At 43.6% G+C, this 21,605-nt stretch overlaps 1 protein-coding gene across 2 annotated transcripts in view; it reads left to right on the forward strand.

The window, feature by feature from the left end:
- The window catches only part of EBF2 (EBF transcription factor 2), a 177,574-nt gene that overhangs the window by 117,719 nt on the left and 38,250 nt on the right, over window positions 1-21,605 (forward strand). For both annotated transcript variants that reach the window (XM_071579036.1, XM_071579038.1), the window contains exon 7: window positions 9,083-9,164. In XM_071579036.1, the coding sequence (XP_071435137.1) occupies window positions 9,083-9,164 (82 nt within the window). The remainder of the gene's footprint in view (window positions 1-9,082; window positions 9,165-21,605) is intronic.

Consider the following 21,605-nt stretch of genomic DNA (forward strand, 5'->3'; position numbering starts at 1 on the left):
CGTTTGTTAAACTGGGTTCACACTTTCTGCACAGGAGTTTTGGGAAGATTAATTAGCTGCTGTTTGTGGAGTATCATCTAAATGCTCTGACTCCTGGTAATAACCTCCCTCATTTCTCACACACTGCAAGGTGGATGTTCATTTAAAGTGCTTTTGTGCAATCCCTGATCCCACATTGGCTGTAACTGCTGCAAAAGAGGAGGGAATTTTCTCATCAGGTCCCTAATAACACTCCCTGCCATAATAGAGCAAAATGACTCCAGAGATAAATATTCCAATGGTAAAGGACTCCACATTAAAATCGGGATGATGATATCAAAGAAATGCAATTAATTGATTTGAAACAGTGACCTGCAAATCTGACCTAGTCCCTCCCCTTTGAAAGGAAGAAATTTGAAGCAAAACCTCCTGCTCTTTATCATGTTGGGGAAGAGTTTCTTGTCCCACTTATCTCAGAGTTTGCAATGCCAAGACTCACGTGGGTGAGGAGAAGGCAGGATGGGACACCCTGATCCAGAATTTCCCTGCTCTGAGGGAATTGGAGTCAGCCCCTCACTGTAATCACGATGCTTTTGCAGTTCATAATATATTTAAACTTAAGATTGTTTAACTGGAGCAAAGAAACTCATAAAACCAACTTTCTGGTTTCTGTATTGGGTCCAGTCCTGTTTAACATCTTTATTGATGGTTTGGATGAGGGGATTGAGTCCATCCTCAGCAAATTTGCTGCTGACACCAAGTTGGGAGGGAGTGTCAACCTGCTGGAAGGCAGGAGGGCTCTGCAGAGGGATCTGGAGAGACTTGAGGGATGGGCTGATTGCAATGGGATGAAGTTCAACAAGGCCAAGTGCAGGTCCTGCCCTTTGGCCACCCCAAGCCCTGCAGAGCTCCAGGCTGGGCACAGAGTGGCTGGAGAGCAGCCAGGCAGAGGGACCTGGGGGGACTGAGGGACAGGAAGCTCAACAGGAGCCACCAGTGTGCCCAGGTGGCCAAGAAGGCCAAGGGGATCCTGGCCTGGATCCAAACCAGCGTGGCCAGCAGGCCCAGGGCAGTGACCCTTCCCCTGGACTCTGCCTTGGGGAGGCCACACCTTGAGTGTTGTGTTCAGTTCTGGGCCCCTCAGTTCAGAAAGGATATTGAGATGCTGGAGCGAGTCCAGAGAAGAGCAACAAGGCTGGAGAAGGGACTGGAGCACAAGTGCTGTGGGGAGAGGCTGAGGGAGCTGGGGGTGTTCAGCCTGGAGAAGAGGAGGCTCAGAGGTGACCTCAGCACTGTCTAGAACTCCCTGAAGGGAAGTTGTGGCCAGGTGGGGGTTGGTCTCTTCTCCCAGGCACTCAGCAATAGGACAAGGGGGCACGATGGGCTCAAGCTCTGCCAGGGGAAATTGAAGCTGGAGAGCAGAAAGAAATTCTTTGCAGAGAGAGTGCTCAGGGATTGGAATGGGCTGCCCAGAGAGGGGGTGGATTCACCATCCCTGGAGATCTTTAAATGCAGATTGGATGTGGCGCTGAGTGCCATGATCTGGTAAATGGACTAGAGTTGGACCAAGGGTTGGACTCGATGATCTTGGAGGTCTTTTCCAACCCAATCCATTCTATGATTCTATGATTCTATGATTCCTTTGTTCTCTTTTTGGAAGCACCAAATTATCGAAGCAGAATGGCACCAATTCTTTATTTTTTTCATTAGATTTTGGCATCAGAGGATTTGCTGAGAAGCACAATCACAATTATTTAGATGAAGGGCCAAAAAATGTCTGAAGCCACAAAACCAAATTCCAAAGTAGCCCAAAAACAAACCAGAATTATCTCAGTATTTGCTTACAAGGGATATTTTGGAAGGGCATCCAAAGGCTGTTCACAAGATCCAACCAACGTTGTGCCTCTTGATTCTGTGCCTGGATTTAAGAAAGGAGGATGGGAAGGGTTAGTGAAGATTTGGAACCAGGAGCCAGGGGGTTAAAAAAGTATTATTGGGTTTTTTGGGGGGGTTGAAAAAGTATTAATGTCTTTTTTGGGGGGGTAAAAAAAGTATTAATGGCTTTTTTTGGGAGTTAAAAAAGTATTAATGGCTTTTTTCAGGTTGAAAAAGTATTAATGGCTTTTTTGGGGTGGTTAAAAAATATTAATGGCTTTTTTTTGGAGTTAAAAAAGTATTAATGGCTTTTTTTTGGGAGGTTAAAAACATTAATGGCTTTTTTCAGGTTGAAAAAGTATTAATGTCTTTTTTGGGGGGGTTAAAAAGTATTAATGGCTTTTTTGGGAGTTAAAAAAGTATTAATGGTTTTTTTGGGGAGTTAAAAAAGTATTAATGGCTTTTTTTTGGAGTTAAAAAAGTATTAATGTCTTTTTTTTGGGAGGTTAAAAACATTAATTTTTCAGGTTGAAAAAGTAATAATGTCTTTTTTGGGGGGGGGTAAAAAAAGCATTACTGGCTTTTTTTTCCAAGGTTAAAAAAGTATTAATTGTTTTCAGGGTTGAAAAAGTATTAATGTCTTTTTTGGGGGGTAAAAAGGGCATTACTGGCTTTTCTTTTTTCAAGGTTAAAAAGTATTAATGGCTTTTTTTGGGGGGGTTTAAAAAAGAATTAATGTCTTTTTTGGGGGGTAAAAAAAGCATTACTGGCTTTTTTTCCAAGGTTAAAAAAGTATTAATGTCTTTTTTGGGGGTTAAAAAGTATTAATTGCTTTTTTGGGGGGGTTAAAAAGTATTAATTAATATATAATATATGTATTACATTTATTACATTATATGTACATTATATTATACATTCTATATGAGATATATAGAATATATAATATATGTATTATATGTATTACATTATATGTACATTATATTATATATTCTATATAACATATATAGAATATATAATATAATATATGTATTATATGTATCACATTATATGTACATTAAATTATATATTCTATATAAGGTATATAGAATATATAATACATATTTATTATATATTATATATTATATATAAAAATATATAGATTATATAATACATATATATTATATACTATATATTACATATATATATAGAATATATAATACATATATATTATATACTATATATATTAGATATATATATAGACACGTATCCCTATATATATATATATATATATAAATATATATATATAAGTATATATAAAAATACCTCTCTCTATATATAAATAAATAATAAATATATATCTAAAAATATTTTTATATATCTATTAATATATTAACAAGAGGTATATAAAGGTTTGGGGGGATTCAAACTCCAACCAATAACAAACCAGGGATAACAATCAATAGGAAAGAGTAAAATAAAGGCCAATAAGAAAACTTACAGAAACTTTTCCATGGACAAATCCCTGCAGTCCTGGCCAGTGAGATGATGCTTTTCTCAAGGGATTTTGGGAAGCAGAGAGTGACTAAGGGAAAAAAGAGCAAGGACTCCATATTTGCACACCAGTAAAAGCTTTTGGGTTTAGGGCATTTGGGTTTGCTGCTCCATCTTCTTCTCAAGCCCATTTCGTACAAGATTTCTGGTACTGCAGATCCTCTGCCACGGGGACAGCACCTGAGAATGTGGGACACCCATGGCCAAGGGGGGAGTGTGGGGTGATGCCCTGAGAGACCCCAACAAGCAGAGGGGTCTGGAGAGACTTGAGGGATGGGCTGATTGCAATGGGATGGAGTTCACCAAGGCCAAGTGCAGGTCCTGCCCTTTGGCCACCCCAAGCCCTGCAGAGCTCCAGGCTGGGCACAGAGTGGCTGGAGAGCAGCCAGGCAGAGGGACCTGGGGGGACTGAGGGACAGGAAGCTCAACAGGAGCCACCAGTGTGCCCAGGTGGCCAAGAAGGCCAAGGGGATCCTGGCCTGGATCCAAACTAGCGTGGCCAGCAGGCCCAGGGCAGTGACCCTTCCCCTGGACTCTGCCTTGGGGAGGCCACACCTTGAGTGTTGTGTTCAGTTCTGGGCCCCTGAGTTGAGGCAAGAGATTGAGGGGCTGGAGCGGGGCCAGAGAAGAGCAACGAGGCTGGAGAAGGGACTGGAGATGGCACTGAGTGTCCTCTGAAACACCTCCAGGGACAGAGAATCCACCATGTCTTGATCCAACCCCACTGTGATCACCAGCCCAGGGCACAGAGTGCCAGAGTGATCCCAGTGGGGTTGGATCAAGGGTTGGATTTGATGATCTCAGAGGTCTCTTCCAACCCAAGTGAGAAGAGCAACGAGGCTGGAGAAGGGACTGGAGCACAAGTGCTGTGGGGAGAGGCTGAGGGAGCTGGGGGTGTTCAGCCTGGAGAAGAGGAGGCTCAGAGGTGACCTCAGCACTGTCTGGAACTGCCTGAAGGGAATTTGTGGCCAGGTGGGGGTTGGTCTCTTCTCCCAGGCACTCAGCAATAGGACAAGGGGGCACGATGGGCTCAAGCTCTGCCAGGGGAAATTGAAGTTGGAGATCAGGAAGAAATTCTTTGCAGAGAGAGTGCTCAGGGATTGGAATGGGCTGCCCAGAGAGGGGGTGGATTCCCCATCCCTGGAGGGTTTGAACCTGAGCTTGGCCGTGGCACTGAGTGCCATGATCTGGTAAAGGGACTGGAGTTGGACCAAGGGTTGGACTTGATGATCTGGGAGGGCTTTTCCAACCCAATCCATTCTGTGATTCTTTGATTTTATGGATGTGGCACTGAGAGAGAATCCACCAGGTCTTGATCCAACCCTACTGTGATCACCAGCCCAGGGGACTCAGTGCCCTGGGCTGGTGATCACAGTGGGGTTGGACCAAGGGCTGGACCTGATGATCTCAGAGGGCTTTTCCAACCCAATCCATTCTGTGATTCTAAGGAGAGAGTGTGGGGGGATCAACTGCTGCTTTAGGAGCAAGACCTGCCTTGGTTTGGCCTCAACCTCTGTCCCTGCCCATGGACAGCCCTTTCCACCTCTCACTGTGGGGTGGGTGGAAGGAGCTCTCCTGTTCTGCTTCCTCAACTCACACACCTTGCCCTTGGTATTGCCCAAACCCATTGAAGGTCCCTCAGCTGTCTTTGTCCTGAAGTGGCACTTGAGATGTTCTTCAGCAGGAGGAGCAGGAGCTTTTCAGCAGCTCCCTCTGAATCCTAAAAGAGGGAGACAGATTTAAGGTGGCATTTTGGGGATGCAGCAGCATCAAAGTGTGCCCAGTGAGGTCAGTGATGAGAGACACAACAGGAAAGCAAGTCTGTGGTTGTATCTTAATTAATTTTATGTTTTTGCATTAAGTCAGGCAGGGTTTCTACAGCAATGCTGGAGTTTTTAGTGGTGTTTTTTTAGAGGTTTTCAGGTTTTCTCCCAACACCTGGAAATATTGATCTGTGAGAGGAAGGGCCACACTCCCCCTGCTTGGCTGGTCCCTGCTAAACTCACACCAAGACCAAAGGCTGGCTGAGAAACATGAAAAGAAGCTAATTTTTTATAATTCCATTTTAAAAAAAAATATTTCTGATGTATAAATAGGTGAAGGCCAAAAACTGGCTGAAGGTTCTCATTTAAAAGAATTAATAAAACCTTTTCTGCAATTCTCCTGTTACCCCTAAATCAGCTGCATTTAGTGCTAAACTTTCCCTCCTCTTTGCTCCCCCCAAGTCATTTTTATTCTAATGCTGCAATAAATATTAATGCCTTTCTCAGATGCAACCACTAAAAAAATATATATATATATATATATATATATATATATATGTATATATGTGTATATATATATATACACACACATATATATATATATTTATATATTTATATATATATACACACACACACATATATATATATTTATATATTTATATATATTTATATATTTTTATATATATATATATATATATATATATATATATATATATATGCATATATAACAACCTCCCAAATACTTCATGCAGATGCCCAGTTGCAGCTAAAATTTGACTGGAGGAACTCAGAGAGGAGAAAAAGAGAGATGTGATTGAACTGGGGGAAAGATAAAATTTTGTGTGTGTGCATCTAAATGAAATTAAACCTAAATTTGAGGTGGTGGGAGGGAAAACCATCCTAATGCTGCAGATCCAGGGAGTTCTGAAGGAGCTTCCAAAGTCTTAGCAAGAAATCTGAATTCTGCCCCAATGTTGAAGCACTGAAATTAAACTGAGGAATCACTGATGGCAATTCTGGAGGGTCTTCAAGGGGCCAAATTTTCAGCTGAGCAAGCCCAGAATGTCTCAGGTTGTCTCAGGTGGGATCCCCAAATCGGAGGTGGTGAAATGTCTTGGTTGAAGACCCCAAAGTTCTGTGGCTTGGGTGTGTTTGTGGCAGAGCAGTTGGGTTTATTTTTTATTTCTGACACACCCCTCAGTCTGTCCTAGCTCAGGTCTCACCAAAATCCCCCTTAATTTTCCCTCACATCGTTGGTTTATATTTGCTGCCATCCCAACCCTGATTTTCTGCAGAAAAAAAATAGTATTTTAGTTCCCAGCCCTCCAACGCTGCAGAATTTGCTCATGGATACTCCTAACTCTATATTTAGAATTTTTGCCCCTCTGTATCAGCCACTTTGGGGTTGCATTTAGGGGGTTTTTTGGATGTCCCTTCCAGGGGTTTGTCTCACACTCTCCCCAAACCCAGCTCGGCTGACAAAGCGAGTTCTCTCCCACTTCTTTTCTTTCATTTCCTTCATTTTTACCTCTTTATTCTCCATTTTTTCACCTCAATGAATAGGGCTACAAGCATTAACAATAATTAAGAAGGAAACTGGCCATTTTCTTGATTAATATGCTTTATTTTTCCTTGGATTTAACAACTTGTGGATTGGCGTGTTCAGTTTTCCTGCAGAACCACCAACCAGCAGCTCGTTGATTTTCGCCTTAAAGTCGCTTCATTTGTAGAGTTTGGTTTCACTTTGCACTTGCCATGAGAACATGAAATGTCGATGTATCTGCAAATTTAGTTTTTCTATCTGTGAGAAAAGGAGGGGAGGAGAGAAAAAGGGATGTTTGTGAGGCGTTTCTGCCTCCAATTCTCCCGTGGAATCTCAGCGTTGGGGAGGATTTTTTTCCTTGGCGAAACGATCTCGTGGCTGAAACGGCCCTTCCCAAATCATTCCAATCCAAGAGGTCCCAAATCAGCCAAAGGAAAGAGGTCACAGGTTGCAAACCTGAGGAGTTAATGGGACTTATTTATGGGATAGATTTGCTCGGCGTTGCTCCCGGGGAATGAAATTCTGGATTTTTCCTTTGGAATTCTGAGGGGTGACAAGTTCTGGTGGCACCTTTGGGCACTGCCATCTGAACCCATCCAGGAGAAGGCACATCCCAACAGGACCCTTCATGGAAAAGGCAATTTAAAATCAGGAATTAGAAGCAAAACAACGCCCTGCAAAAGAGAAACTCTCTTTAAATATCCGATATATTTACGGGAGATTTAAGGGGAAAAAAAACAAAAAAACCAACAAAAAACCCCCAAAATTTTAATTTCTGAAGCTCCCTCTCAGGGTGTGTTTGTGGCATTTTCTGAGGGGGATTTTGTGGGGTCAGTTGGTCTGAGCTTTCCGAAGGGTTTTGTTTGTTGGAGCGACACAAACCCTTAAAATCTTTAATTTTTCTCCGCATTTCGGGTCAGGACGAGGAGAAAATTCAGGGACCGAGAGGGGAGAGGGGAGCCCTTTGTGCCTCATTGTCTCTGCTTTGGGAGGGGTTGTTGGTAAACCCAGAAAATATCCAGCTTTCTCCTTTAAAGTTCTAATTCAAGGCATGAATGTGTGAGTTCTGAAGGGACTTTGGGACTGCGGTAAAAAATCGTTGTCATAGTAACAGGAAGGGAAATAGGCCTGGCTCACCTGGGACTTTAACTTACTGCAAAACCCGAGTTTTTTTCTTTTTTTTTCTTCTTTTTTTTTTTAAACCAAGCACTCAGCAAGAGAAATAAATAAATAACTTGCTCTTTGTATTCCAAATCAATCCTTCAGCTATTTATTTTTTCTTATATCCCAGTCTTTTTTTTTTTTTTCTCCCCTCCTAAATCCATCCCAGCGTCTTTTGATTTATTCTTGTAATTATAATTGTAGGGGGGTTAAAGCCATTTTGTCCCACAAATAGAAAGGAAAAGGATCTCAGGGAATATTTGCACTTGTGACAGAATATGCCAAAAATTTCCTTGCTTGTGTCTGGATTTTTGTGGCTTGTTGTGCTTTTAATCCAAAAACTGCGGATTTTTGGTGCAGCTTCTTTATTTCTAAAATTCACAAATCGAATCAGATTAATCAGATAACAAAGGGATGAATCCTCTTCTCTCTGGATTTGACACCAAATTCGGTGGAAAACTTTTATTTTTAAACTCTAAAATCTCTCTGTAGTGTTGGGTTCAATCACCTAAAAGTGCTGAAGGTCCAACTTGGGTACACGACAAGCTGAAAACCCTCCAGAATAATGAAACACACCAAGAAAAGAGGGTGGGATGGGGCAAAAATAATTAGCACAAGATGTTAATGGGGTTTATCCATCATGTAGCACTTGAATTTGTGTTTTCCTCACCCTCCCCTGAAAATCTTGGGAAGATTCTAATCTGAGTTTTGGGCAGCTCTGCTTTGTAGTTCCCGGAATCTTCCTAAGGAAAAAAAAAATCAGAGTGATGAAACCTCCTCAGATTCTTCTCTTGTTGCTGGTTTTTAACACCCTGAAGTGTTCCAAGGCTTATCAGCCTCTGAGTTGCCCTGTCGGTGTTTGTAATTTTGACAATGCCTTTATCCCTTTTTATTGTCTCCTGGCAAATCCCTTTGGAGAGCAAAAGAAACACTTTGTATGTGAGGGAGAGATAAAGGGAGAGACTAAAACTGTGTGGTCAGACCTGCACTGGGGTGTAAATGAATTCCACTCACATTGGTTGGACCTCACCTGAGTTTCTTTTTTTTTTTTTTTTTAACTTCTGTTTGTTGAGATTTGGTTTTCCTTGTTTGGTTTCATAAATTCTGACAGCCCTGTAAGACCCCCCCCCCCCCCCATCCTGTCAGTCCCTGGGATATGCACTTTAAAACAGAACAAAATATCCCCTTTTGTCCTGGGTAGTAGAAGTGATGTGGTTCTTTATCTTTGCAGATTCTTCTTAAAATTTTTTCTCAAGTGCAATCAGAACTGCTTGAAAACAGCAGGAAACCCAAGAGACATGAGGCGGTTCCAGGTAAGTCTCCAAGGCTCAGCATTAACCCTCGTGCTCCTTCCTCTGTTCCTTTCCCCCTCCTCTCTTTTGTATCACTCCCAATAAATATGATGGCAGTAGCTGAGAAGCCAGAGCAGGTAGTGTACAAATTCCCTACATTTGTTGTGTTCAAACCTTTCTCCCTCTTTTATTTTCCTTTTTTTCCTCATGGGAATTCCCACAGGGCAGTGCCTGCTGTACCAACCAGTGGTGGGTATTTGGTTTGACACCCTTGGGCAGAGCTGTGTCCCCATCCAGTGCCCACAGCACCGTGTTGGGGGCACTGGGAAGGGTCAGGATTGTTCAGAGCAGCTCTGTAGGTGCTTCCCTCCACTCCCTACCCCTTCCCAGCACCGTTTCCCAGCCTTTTAGTGCTCTCACACCCTCCCCTTCTTGAACCAGAGTGAGAAGCCAAACTGGTGATGGGCACTTTGGGCTCTGCCCAAGCCAAGTGAGGAGCCAAACTGGTGATGGGCACTTTGAGCTCTGATCCATCCAGTGCCCACAACACCGTGCTGGGGGCACTGGGAAGGCTCAGGATTGTTCAGAGCAGCTCTGTAGGTGCTTCCCTCCACTCCCTACCCCTTCCCAGCACTACTTTCCAGCCTCACACCCTCCCCTTTCTTCTTGAACCAAAGTGAGGAGCCAAACTGGTGATGGGTACTTTGAGCTCTGCCCCAGCCAAGTGAGAAGCCAAACTGGCGATGGGCACTTTGGGCTCTGCCCCAGCCAAGTGAGGAGCCAAACTGGTGATGGGCACTTTGAGCTCTGCCCAAGCCAAGTGAGGAGCCAAACTGGCGATGGGCACTTTGGGCTCTGCCCCAGCCAAGTGAGGAGCCAAACTGGTGATGGGCACTTTGAGCTCTGCCCAAGTCAAGTGAGGAGCCAAACTGGCGATGGGCACTTTGGGCTCTGCCCCAGCCAAGTGAGGAGCCAAACTGGTGATGGGCACTTTGAGCTCTGCCCAAGTCAAGTGAGGAGCCAAACTGGCGATGGGCACTTTGGGCTCTGCCCCAGCCAAGTGAGGAGCCAAACTGGTTGGTTAAAACTTGGTTGCAATAATGCCAAGGTCATGGGTTCCATCCTCTCTGTGGGCCATTGACTTAAGAGTTGGACTCTTGTGGGTCCCTTCCAACTCAGAATAGTCTGGGATTCTGTGGCAATGGGCACTTTGGGCTCCCACTCAGTCAAATGAGGAGCCAAACTGGCAATGGGCACTTTGGGCTCTGCCCCAGCCAAGTGAGGAGCCAAACTGGTGATGGGCACTTTGAGCTCTGCCCCATTCAAGCCAAACTGGTGATGGGCACTTTGAGCTCTGCCCCAGTCAAGCCAAACTGGTGATGGGCACTTTGAGCTCTGCCCCAGCAAATGAGGAGCCAAACTGGTGATGGGCACTTTGAGCTCTGCCCCATTCAAGCCAAACTGGTGATGGGCACTTTGAGCTCTGCCCCAGTCAAGCCAAACTGGTGATGGGCACTTTGAGCTCTGCCCCAGCAAATGAGGAGCCAAACTGGTGATGGGCACTTTGAGCTCTGCCCCATTCAAGCCAAACTGGTGATGGGCACTTTGAGCTCTGCCCCATTCAAGCCAAACTGGTGATGGGCACTTTGAGCTCTGCCCCAGTCAAGCCAAACTGGTGATGGGCACTTTGAGCTCTGCCCCAGCAAATGAGGAGCCAAACTGGTGATAGCACTTTGAGCACCCAGACAAACTGGCAATGGGCACTTCAAGCTCTGCCCCTGCCAAGTGAGGAGCCAAACTGGCAATGGGCACTTTAAGCTCTTCCCCAGAGCTGCTCCAGCAGCTCTGGAGCCAAACCTGTCCCCGGTTCCAGCAGCCCCGTGGCTGATGGATGGTGAATTCCAGCCCACCAAATCCCAGGAGGAGGCGGAATGTGGCAGAGCAGGACCAGGGAGGGACCCCCAGCGCTCCCACCCCGAGCTCCCCCAGGCAACTGGGGGGGTAAGGAATTGGTTCACCTGTAGCTCAGCCCTTCTGGAAACGCAGGGGGCACATTTTGCAGCCTGGATGTGGTGCCAGAGGGAAGGGATGTGGTTGGAATTCACTCTGGTGCCACACGAGGGAGGGATGCCCAGTGGGACTGCACCCCACAGTCACTGGGTGCCCTTTGGTGAGACATTTCCCCTTTCTTTTAGTGCATATCTAAAGCCTTTCCCCTTTGATTTATATTATAGCATTTATTATTATATTATATTTATATATATAAATATCTATTATTTATTATCTTATATTTATTAATAAATATAAAATATTTATTAATATTTTATTTATATATAGTATTTATTTGGACTGCACCCCACATTTACTGGGTCCCCTTTGCTGAGCCATTTCCCCTTTCTTTTAGTACATATATAAAGCCTTTCCCCTTTTATTTTCCATTTATATAAATAAATATAATATTTATTTGGACCACATTTACTGGGTCCCCTCTGCTGAGTCATTTCCCCTTTCTTTTAGTACATATATAAAGTTTTCTCCTTATATTTACCGTAAATAGAAATAAATATCATATTTATTTGGACCACATTTACTGGGTGCCCTTTGCTGAGTCATTTCCCCTTTCTTTTAGTACATATATAAAGCCTTTCCCCTTTTATTTACCATATATATAAATAAATATAATATTTATTTCGACCACCTTTCCTGGGTGATCTCTGCTGAGCTATTTCCCCTTTCTTTTTTATTTAGCAGATATATAAATAAATAAATAAATATTTATTTGTACTACACCCCACCTTTACTGGGTCCCCTCTGCTGAGCCATTTCCCCTTTATTTTAGTACATATATAAAGGTTTCCCCTTTTATTTACCATATTTATTTGGACCACCTTTACTGGGTGCCCTCTGCTGAGCCATTTCCCTTATCTTTTTTATTTAACATATATATAAATAAATATAATATTTATTTGGACCACATTTACTGGGTGCCCTTTGCTGAGTCATTTCCCCTTTCTTTTAGTGCATATATAAAGCCTTTCCCCTTTTATTTAACATATATATATAAATAAATATCATATTTATTTGGACCACCTTTCCTAGGTTCTCTCTCCTTAGCCATTTCCCCTTTCTTTTTTTATTTAGCCAATATATAAATAAATAAATATAATATTTATTTGTACAGTACTCCACATTTACTGGGTCCCCTCTGCTGAGTCATTTCCCCTTTCTTTTAGTACATATATAATGTTTTCTCCTTTTATTTACCATAAATATAGATAAATATCATATTTATTTGGGCCACCTTTACTGGGTGCCCTCTCCTGAGCCATTTCCCCTTTATTTAGTACATATATAAAGGTTTCCCCTTTTATTTACCATATATATAAATAAATATAATATTTATCTGGACCACCTTTCCTGGGTGCCCTCTGCTGAGCCATTTCCCTTATCTTTTTTATTTAACATATATATATATAAATAAATATAATATTTATTTGGACTACCTTTACTGGGTCCCCTCTGCTGAGTCATTTCCCCTTTCTTTTAGTACATCTATAAAACCTTTCCCCTTTTATTTACCATATATATAAATAAATATCATATTTATCTGGACCACCTTTACTGGGTGCCCTCTGCTGAGCCATTTCCCTTATCTTGTTTATTTAACATATATATAAATAAATATAATATTTATTTGTACAGTACCCCACCTTTACTGGGTCCCCTCTGCTGAGTCATTTCTCCTTTCTTTTAGTACATCTATAAAACCTTTCCCCTTTTATTTAACATATATAGAAATAAATATACTATTTATTTGAACCACCTTTCCTGGGTTCTCTCTGTTTAGCCATTTCCCCTTTCTCTTTTTATTTAGCATATATATAAATAAGTAAATATAATACTTATTTGGACTGCACCCCACCTTTACTGGGTCCCCTCTGTTGAGTCATTTCCTTTTTCTTGTAGTACATATATAAAGGTTTCCCCATTTATTTAGCATATATACAAATAAATATAATATTTATTGGGACCACCTTTCCTGGGTGCCCTTTGCTGAGTCATTTCCCTTATCTTTTTATTTAACATATATATATAAATAAATATCATATTTATTTGGACCACCTTTACTGGGTGCCCTCTGCTGAGCCATTTCCCTTATCTTGTTTATTTAACATATATATAAATAAATATAATATTTATTTGGACCACCTTTACTGGGTTCTCTCTGCTGAGCCATTTCCCTTATCTTGTTTATTTAACATATATATAAATAAATATAATATTTATTTGTACAGTACCCCACATTTACTGGGTCCCCTCTGCTGAGCCATTTCCCCTTTCTTTTAGTGCATATATAAAGTTTTCCCCTTTTATTTACCACATATATAAATAAATATAATATTTATCTGAACCACCTTTCCTGGGTTCTCTCTGTTTAGCCATTTCCCCTTTCTCTTTTTATTTAGCATATATATAAATAAATACAATATTCATTTGGGTGCCCTCTGCTGAGCCATCCCCCCTTTCTTTTAGTACACACATAAAGCCTTTCCCCCTTTTATTTACCATATATTTATATAAATAAATATCATATTTCTTGCTCCTTTTGGTCAAACCCTGTGGCCCAACCCAGGAGAACATCTCAAAGCCCACGAGTGTTTTGTCATGCAGAGCCTTCCAAATCCACTGATGAAATTCCTTCTCAATGCTGCTTGTTCTCATTATTTTTGTGACTTCCCTGAGTCCCATCCCCGACACAAATTGAGTTTTGCCTCCTTGAGGGATGTGAATTTTTCTGGTGAACCCACAGGGCTTGACAAGGGTCGGTGACATCTGTGGGTTTGGCAATTCATTGTTTCCTTGCTTCATGTTTTGTTCTCTCTTGCATCAGTTTCCTCATTTATAAATGAAATTAAAGCTCCACAGGAATTTACAGAATTGCTTAAAACTTTCCACCAAAACATGTTCTGGCAGACAAGTGATTTTTATTTATTTATTTATTTATTTATTTAAATTTTACCAGCAATGAAAAATGCACAGAAGGTAAATTTTTATTGAAAAAAAAAAATAAAGTTCAACTTTTAAGAGAAATCCTGCAAAGCAAAAGCTAAAAAAAAAAAAAAAAAAGAGTTATTAATTTTTTTTTGTTTTGAGCAGGAAGAAATTTAAAGAAAAATTCCTGCCCAGCTTAATTTTTTTCACTTGTACTTTAAAGAGCCTGCAGTGACTCCTTCGTTCTGAGCTTCTTAGAGATGATGAGACTTGAGAAGAAAGAGGTGCTCCTTGGTAGGAAATTCACACTGATTTTTTATTTCAAGTGGCACTTTCCAGAAAGCAAAAGCACCAATTAGTTTTCATCTGCCAAGAATGAGAAAAATAATGTGGAGAGCGAAGCAAGACCCGTTTTACAGCATGTAAATAGATTTTATTGGCTCTCAGAGCTGATTGTGGAAAGGAATGAAACCCAAAGAGAGACTATTTTTGGGAGGGGGTTGTCAGGAATTTGTAAAAAAAAATCCTTCCCAAGGGTCTCCTGCTCAGCACTGGGGATTGGAGGCACTGCCAGGGACACAGAATATTGGTTGGAACAGCCAAGATGTAAATTCTGGGTCCAAACACACCTGAAATTGGGGAAATTCAGCCCTGACAAAGCTCATGCTGGAGACTCCCCAAAGGCAATTTGAGTTTAAATCCCGGATTTCTTTCAGGTGTTGATCTGCAGGAGTTTGGAGCTGAGTTTTGGGGGCAGAAACCTCTAATATCTCTAATATTAGTTGTGTCATCTCTGTGTCTCCACACCCAAACTCTGAGCCCCAAAGGCTCAGATTTCCAGGGAAGCTGCACCCTGTGGATGGGCTGGAATTCCTTCAGCCCTCAGCACATCCACCTGGCACTGCCTGTGTGGGGGAAAGCCTGGCCTTGCTTTTGATCCCTGAACCAAAATCAGCACTTGAGTGGAGAAGAAAATGAGCTGGGACAGGCTCTGCATCTGAATTTTCTGCCTTAGAACGAGCCAAGGTGGGAAAACTGGAGCCAAGTGAAACTCCTGGGTCTGTTTTCCAGGGAGAACTTCACCTCCTCCTGCCCTTCCAGTCCATGGGAGTTCATACCCTGAGAACTCACTTCAGACCCTCAAATTAATCAAGATCAGGCAAAACCACCAAGTTTCGTTTATTTTCCATCAAACCCCAAAATGTTGACAGGAGCCTTTGGGTTTTTTTTTTTTTTCAGGCTTTACAAAAAAAATGAGCCCTTTGAGCCAAATTACAAAATTCTTGAGGTTTTGAGGGAGAGCAGGATCTTCCTCCAGGCCCCTTCAAAGCTGGACACAGGGGTTGGGGGGCTTTGCTCTGGGCTGCAGAGGTCAGGGGGGGATAAAAAAACCCTAAAAAAAGCTACAAAAAGTGGTTTGGTTGTTTAAATTTGACACTTTGGGAGGAGCAAAACTTTGTGTTCCAAGGGAAATGAGCTGAGATGAACAGCAAAGACAACGAGCAAAGGTAACTTGTTTCCTCTCTGCCTCCTTCTTTCTAAGGACAGAAGGAGGATTTCCCTGGATACAACCAAAGTTAAGAGTCTTCTTGAATTCTCTGGTGTTGTCTGGACCCTCCTTGTCTTTTTTTTTTTTTAATTCATTTTTTTCTTTGCTTGTTGTGTTTTCAGTTCTTAAATTTTGGCAAAAGCTTTTTGCCTTCTGCTTGTTGAGCATGGTCTGCCCCCAGCCCCAAAAGCTGGTATAAAACAATTAATTTAAAGATTTTAGGGCTTGTTTGCAATTAGTTTTCATTTTAATTGTTAAGATTTACATCAGGCAAAGTCATTAATTGGTTGGTTGGTTTGGTTGGTTGGTTGGTTGGTTGGTTGGTTGGTTGGTTGGTTGGTTGGAAAGGACAGTTGTGCCCCTTGTTAAACATGGTCTGTCCTCAGCCCCAAAAGTTGGTATAAAACAATTAATTTAAAGATTTTAGGGCTTGTTTGCAATTAGTTTTCATTTTAATTGTTAAGATTTACATCAGACAAAGTCATTAATTGGTTGGTTGGTTGGTTGGTTGGTTGGTTGGTTGGTTGGTTGGTTGGTTGGAAAGGACAGTTGTGACCCTTGTTGAACATGGTCTGTCCCCAGCCCCAAAAGTTGGTATAAAACAATTAATTTAAAGCTTTTAGGGCCTGTTTGCACATTAATTTTGATTTTTGTTAAGATTTACATCAGGCAAAGTCATTAATTGGTTGGTTGGTTGGTTGGAAAGGACAGTTGTGCCCCTTGTTCTGCATGGTCTGTCCTCTGCCCCCAAAGTTGGAATAAAACATTCAATTTAAAGATTTTAGGCCCTGTTTGCACATTAATTTTGATTTTTGTTAAGATTTACATCAGGCAAAGTCATTAATTGGTTGGTTGGTTGGTTGGTTGGTTGGTTGGTTGGTTGGTTGGTTGGTTGGTTGGAAAGGACAGTTGTGCCCCTTGTTGAACTTGGTCTGTCCCCTGCCCCCAAAGTTGGAATAAAACATTTAATTTAAAGATTTTAGGGCTTGTTTGCACATTAATTTTGATTTTAATTGTTAAGATTTACATCAGGCAAAGTCATTAATTGGTTGGTTGTTTGGTTGGTTGGTTGGTTGGTTGGTTGGTTGGAAAGGACAGTTGTTCTCCTTGTTGAACTTGGTCTGTCCCCAGCCCCAAAAGTTGGAATAAAACATTTAATTTAAAGGTTTTAGGCCCTGTTTGCACATTAATTTTCATTTTTGTTAAGATTTACATCAGACAAAGTCATTAATTGGTTGGTTTGTTGGTTGTTCCCCTTCCAGCAGAGTAAAAACAGGGTCACAAAGCAGAGGGCAGGAGGTGCTTTATTCATGTTATGATTTAATTCCTTCTGTTTCAGTCTTGGGCCGTGTCTGAAACCTCTCCTGGTTTTTTCTAATAAATTATTTGTGCTGCTCTTGTTATTAAGACCCTCCTTTTCCAGGCTTTTCACTCCCCTTTTCCAAACAGATTTTTGCAGAGATGCTCATGTGAGTCATTTTAATTCCTACCTGTGTCTTCTGCAGAGCCAAAGATTTGCATTTTCTATCAACTTGTGCTGGTCCCTTCTCCTTGAGACATCAAGAAAATCTTTTATTTTTAAGGATTATTAAACAAAACAGCAGAGGGAATCCCTCTATCAAAGCTCTCCTTTCAAATACACTAAAAAAGAAGTGAAATTATCTCATCCAAACCCTTTTTTGCCCTTTAAAGGAGCTGAAATGAAAGCCCCAAAATTCAGGTTTTGTTATTGAGACAGAAATATAAATAAGAGGCATGGAAATAATGCACAGTTTATCTCACTGAGCTCTTCCTGCCTGGGAGAGTTGGTTACTCATGGCTGGAAAAGGGTCAAGTTGATGCTTCTGATTAGAGATGGGTGTGAAGCTGCAGAGTTTGGGCTGAGCCCCAAAGCTCCAAAAAGCTCCAAGCTCTGGGATCTGCTCTCTGAGCCTCCCTGCCAGAGAGATTCCAAAATTTAGATATTTTACAGCATATTTGCAATACATTCAGCTGAATTAAATGGTGGATTTCACTCGTATCACAGTCATTGAAAAACAAAAAAAAAAAGGGAGGGGGAAGTTACATTAACACTTCACTGTAAATTTAATAAAGCTCCAGATGCCTGAAGAGGATTTTTTTATTTAATTTTTTAGGTTTTAGAGCAACAGCAGCTGCTTTGTGATCACTGTAATGACTTGAAACTCTCTTTGATATCAAGCAGAGCTTCAAAGATACCGTGAAAATCACTTACCTTTTTTTTTTTAACCAAATACAAATATTTTCTGCTGTTGGAAAACATGTTTTACCTCAGTAGTGAGGGAATGTGTGATCATATTTTAGTGGGGAATTTTCCCCCCTGTAATAACATAATTTGGTTGTGAATCACTCCCTGCTGCCTTGTCAGTGGCTCCAGCACGGAAAGGGAACTTTCTAAAACTAAGGAATATTTTAGAATCACAGAATCATAGAATGGATCAGGTTGGAAAAGCCCTCTGAGATCATCAAGTCCAACCCTTGGTCCAACTCCAGTCCCTTTACCAGATCATGGCACTCAGTGCCACGGCCAAGCTCAGTTTCAAACCCTCCAGGGATGGGGAATCCACCCCCTCTCTGGGCAGCCCATTCCAATCCCTGAGCACTCTCTCTGCAAAGAATTTCTTTCTGCTCTCCAACTTCAATTTCCCCTGGCAGAGCTTGAGCCCATCGTGCCCCCTTGTCCTATTGCTGAGTGCCTGGGAGAAGAGACCAACCCCCAGCTGGCCACAACTTCCCTTCAGGCAGTTCCAGACAGTGCTGAGGTCACCTCTGAGCCTCCTCTTCTCCAGGCTGAACACCCCCAGCTCCCTCAGCCTCTCCCCACAGCACTTGTGCTCCAGTCCCTTCTCCAGCCTCGTTGCTCTTCTCACTTGGGTTCCAAGAGACCTCTGAGATCATCAAATCCAACCCTTGATCCAACCCCACTGGGATCACTCTGGCACTCTGTGCCCTGGGCTGGTGATCCCAGTGGGGTTGGATCAAGACATGTTGGATTCTCTGTCCCTGGAGGTGTTTCAGAGGACACTCAGTGCCACATCCAGTCCCTTCTCCAGCCTCGTTGCTCTTCTCTGGCCCCGCTCCAGCCCCTCAATCTCTTGCCTCAACTGAGGGGCCCAGAACTGAACACAACACTCAAGGTGTGGCCTCCCCAAGGCAGAGTCCAGGGGAAGGGTCACTGCCCTGGGCCTGCTGGCCACGCTAGTTTGGATCCAGGCCAGGATCCCCTTGGCCTTCTTGGCCACCTGGGCACACTGGTGGCTCCTGTTGAGCTTCCTGTCCCTCAGTCCCCCCAGGTCCCTTCCTGCCTGGCTGCTCTCCAGCCACTCTGTGCCCAGCCTGGAGCTCTGCAGGGCTTGGGGTGGCCAAAGGGCAGGACCTGCACTTGGCCTTGGTGAACTCCATCCCATTGCAATCAGCCCATCCCTCAAGTCCATCCAGATCCCTCTGCAGAGCCCTCCTGCCTTCCAGCAGGTCGACACTCCCTCCCAACTTGGTGTCAGCAGCAAATTTGCTGGTGATGGACTCAATCCCCTCATCTAAACCATCACTAAAGATGTTAAACAGGACTGGCCCCAACACAGACCCCTGGGGACACCACTGGGGACCAGCTGGATGCAGCTCCATTCACCAGCACTCTCTGGGCCCTCCAGCCAGCTCCTAATCCAGGAGAGGCTACACTTGTCCAGGCCATGGGCTACCATGGTTGTTTTCATGCCATGGCTGCTCCAACCCACAGAGATTGAGTAAAATGCCCTTGTGAATTTAATTGGAGCAAATATTGATTATTTATCAATTAGAATATTTCTGACTAAAACTGGTCAGTGGGAAAATGGGACAGAAAATCCTAAAATCTCTTTTTTTTTTTCAGGCAGAGTTCTGACTGTTTGAGCTCAGCTCTCTGCAAATTTGAGTTTAAACAGGTGAACTCAGTGCTTTATTCTCAGGGAGGGATTCTCCCAATAATGGGATTTAAAAAGAAAATTAAAAATGATGCTCTTTATGGAATGAGGATTTCTCTTCCAGAACTTGATTGAAGCCTGATGACACTTTGTGGTAACGAGGGCCAATAATTCTGTGCAATTAAGATGAGGCACTTTCAAATGCTTCAGCTGAGCCCTGTGAACACACATCAGGCTCCTGGTGAGTGGGAATTCTGCCTCCTCCAGGAACTCTGGGATTAGACAGATCCTGGTACGAGGCTAACCCTGGTCAGCTCTGAACCAACACGCCTTTGTTGGAACAAAAAAAAAGACAAAGGTCAGTAATTGCCCTCTGTTTTCAGCAGAAAACATGACATGGAATGTTTGCTGGCAGGTACTCCCCCCTCCTCTGGATGCTCCAGGGAGGAAGAGAAAGGAAAAATAACAAGGTGTATCCCTGGGGAGGTTTCCTGCCTGACCTCACAGTGGTTGGATCAGTTCATCATCAGGCACGTGAGCTGAGCTGGCCGGGGCTGGGCATTCACCCAGAGCTCTGCCACAAAACTCTGGGGGCTCTGTGGCATTCAGGGGGTGCAGGGGGATGGAGAGGGGTGGGGAATCCTGGGAGTCAGGGATGGAGACTGGAAGGAACAAAAGGGGGGAGCAAGAATAAACCATGGGCTGAATCACAATCGTTTTCAGAGTGATGGGGAAGGAAAGAGCCAGACTGAGGCAGGGACAGGGAGCACTGAGGTGGTACCAGTGAGTGCCCCTGCAGAGCTCCAGGCTGGGCACAGAGTGGCTGGAGAGCAGCCAGGCAGGAAGGGACCTGGGGGGACTGAGGGACAGGAAGCTCAACAGGAGCCACCAGTGTGCCCAGGTGGCCAAGAAGGCCAAGGGGATCCTGGCCTGGATCCAAACTAGCGTGGCCAGCAGGCCCAGGGCAGTGACCCTTCCCCTGGACTCTGCCTTGGGGAGGCCACACCTTGAGTGTTGTGTTCAGTTCTGGGCCCCTCAGTTGAGGAAAGAGATTGAGGGGCTGGAGCGGGGCCAGAGAAGAGCAACGAGGCTGGAGAAGGGACTGGATGTGGCACTGAGTGTCCTCTGAAACACCTCCAGGGACAGAGAATCCACCATGTCTTGATCCAACCCCACTGGGATCACCAGCCCAGGGCACAGAGTGCCAGAGTGATCCCAGTGGGGTTGGATCAAGGGTTGGATTTGATGATCTCAGAGGTCTCTTCCAACCCAAGTGAGAAGAGCAACGAGGCTGGAGAAGGGACTGGAGCACAAGTGCTGTGGGGAGAGGCTGAGGGAGCTGGGGGTGTTTAGCCTGGAGAAGAGGAGGCTCAGAGGTGACCTCAGCACTGTCTGGAACTGCCTGAAGGGAAGTTGTGGCCAGGTGGGGGTTGGTCTCTTCTCCCAGGCACTCAGCAATAGGACAAGGGGGCACGATGGGCTCAAGCTCTGCCAGGGGAAATTGAAGTTGGAGAGCAGAAAGAAATTCTTTGCAGAGAGAGTGCTCAGGGATTGGAATGGGCTGCCCAGAGAGGGGGTGGATTCCCCATCCCTGGAGGGTTTGAACCTGAGCTTGGCCGTGGCACTGAGTGCCATGATCTGGTAAAGGGACTGGAGTTGGACCAAGGGTTGGACTTGATGACCTGGGAGGGCTTTTCCAACCCAAATGATTCTATGATCTCAGCACTCTCCACAACTCCCTGACAGGAGGTTGTACCCAGGGGAGGTTGGTCTCTTCTCTCAGGCAACCAACAGCAGGACAAAGGGCAGGGACTTAAGCTCTGCTGGGGAAGTTTAGGCTTGATGATCTTGGAGGTCTTTTCCAACCCAATCCATTCTATGATTCTCTGATTCCTACATGGGCTAATCATCAGGGGAGGCTGATTGTCCAGGTAGTGATTCCAAAATAAATGCAGCTGGCATCAGCAGAGCCTGAGCTGGGTGGCACATTCCTTCCTCAGGGAG

Source organism: Pithys albifrons, chromosome 29, assembly GCF_047495875.1.
Source record: "Pithys albifrons albifrons isolate INPA30051 chromosome 29, PitAlb_v1, whole genome shotgun sequence".
NCBI classification, from domain to species: Eukaryota; Metazoa; Chordata; class Aves; order Passeriformes; family Thamnophilidae; genus Pithys; species Pithys albifrons.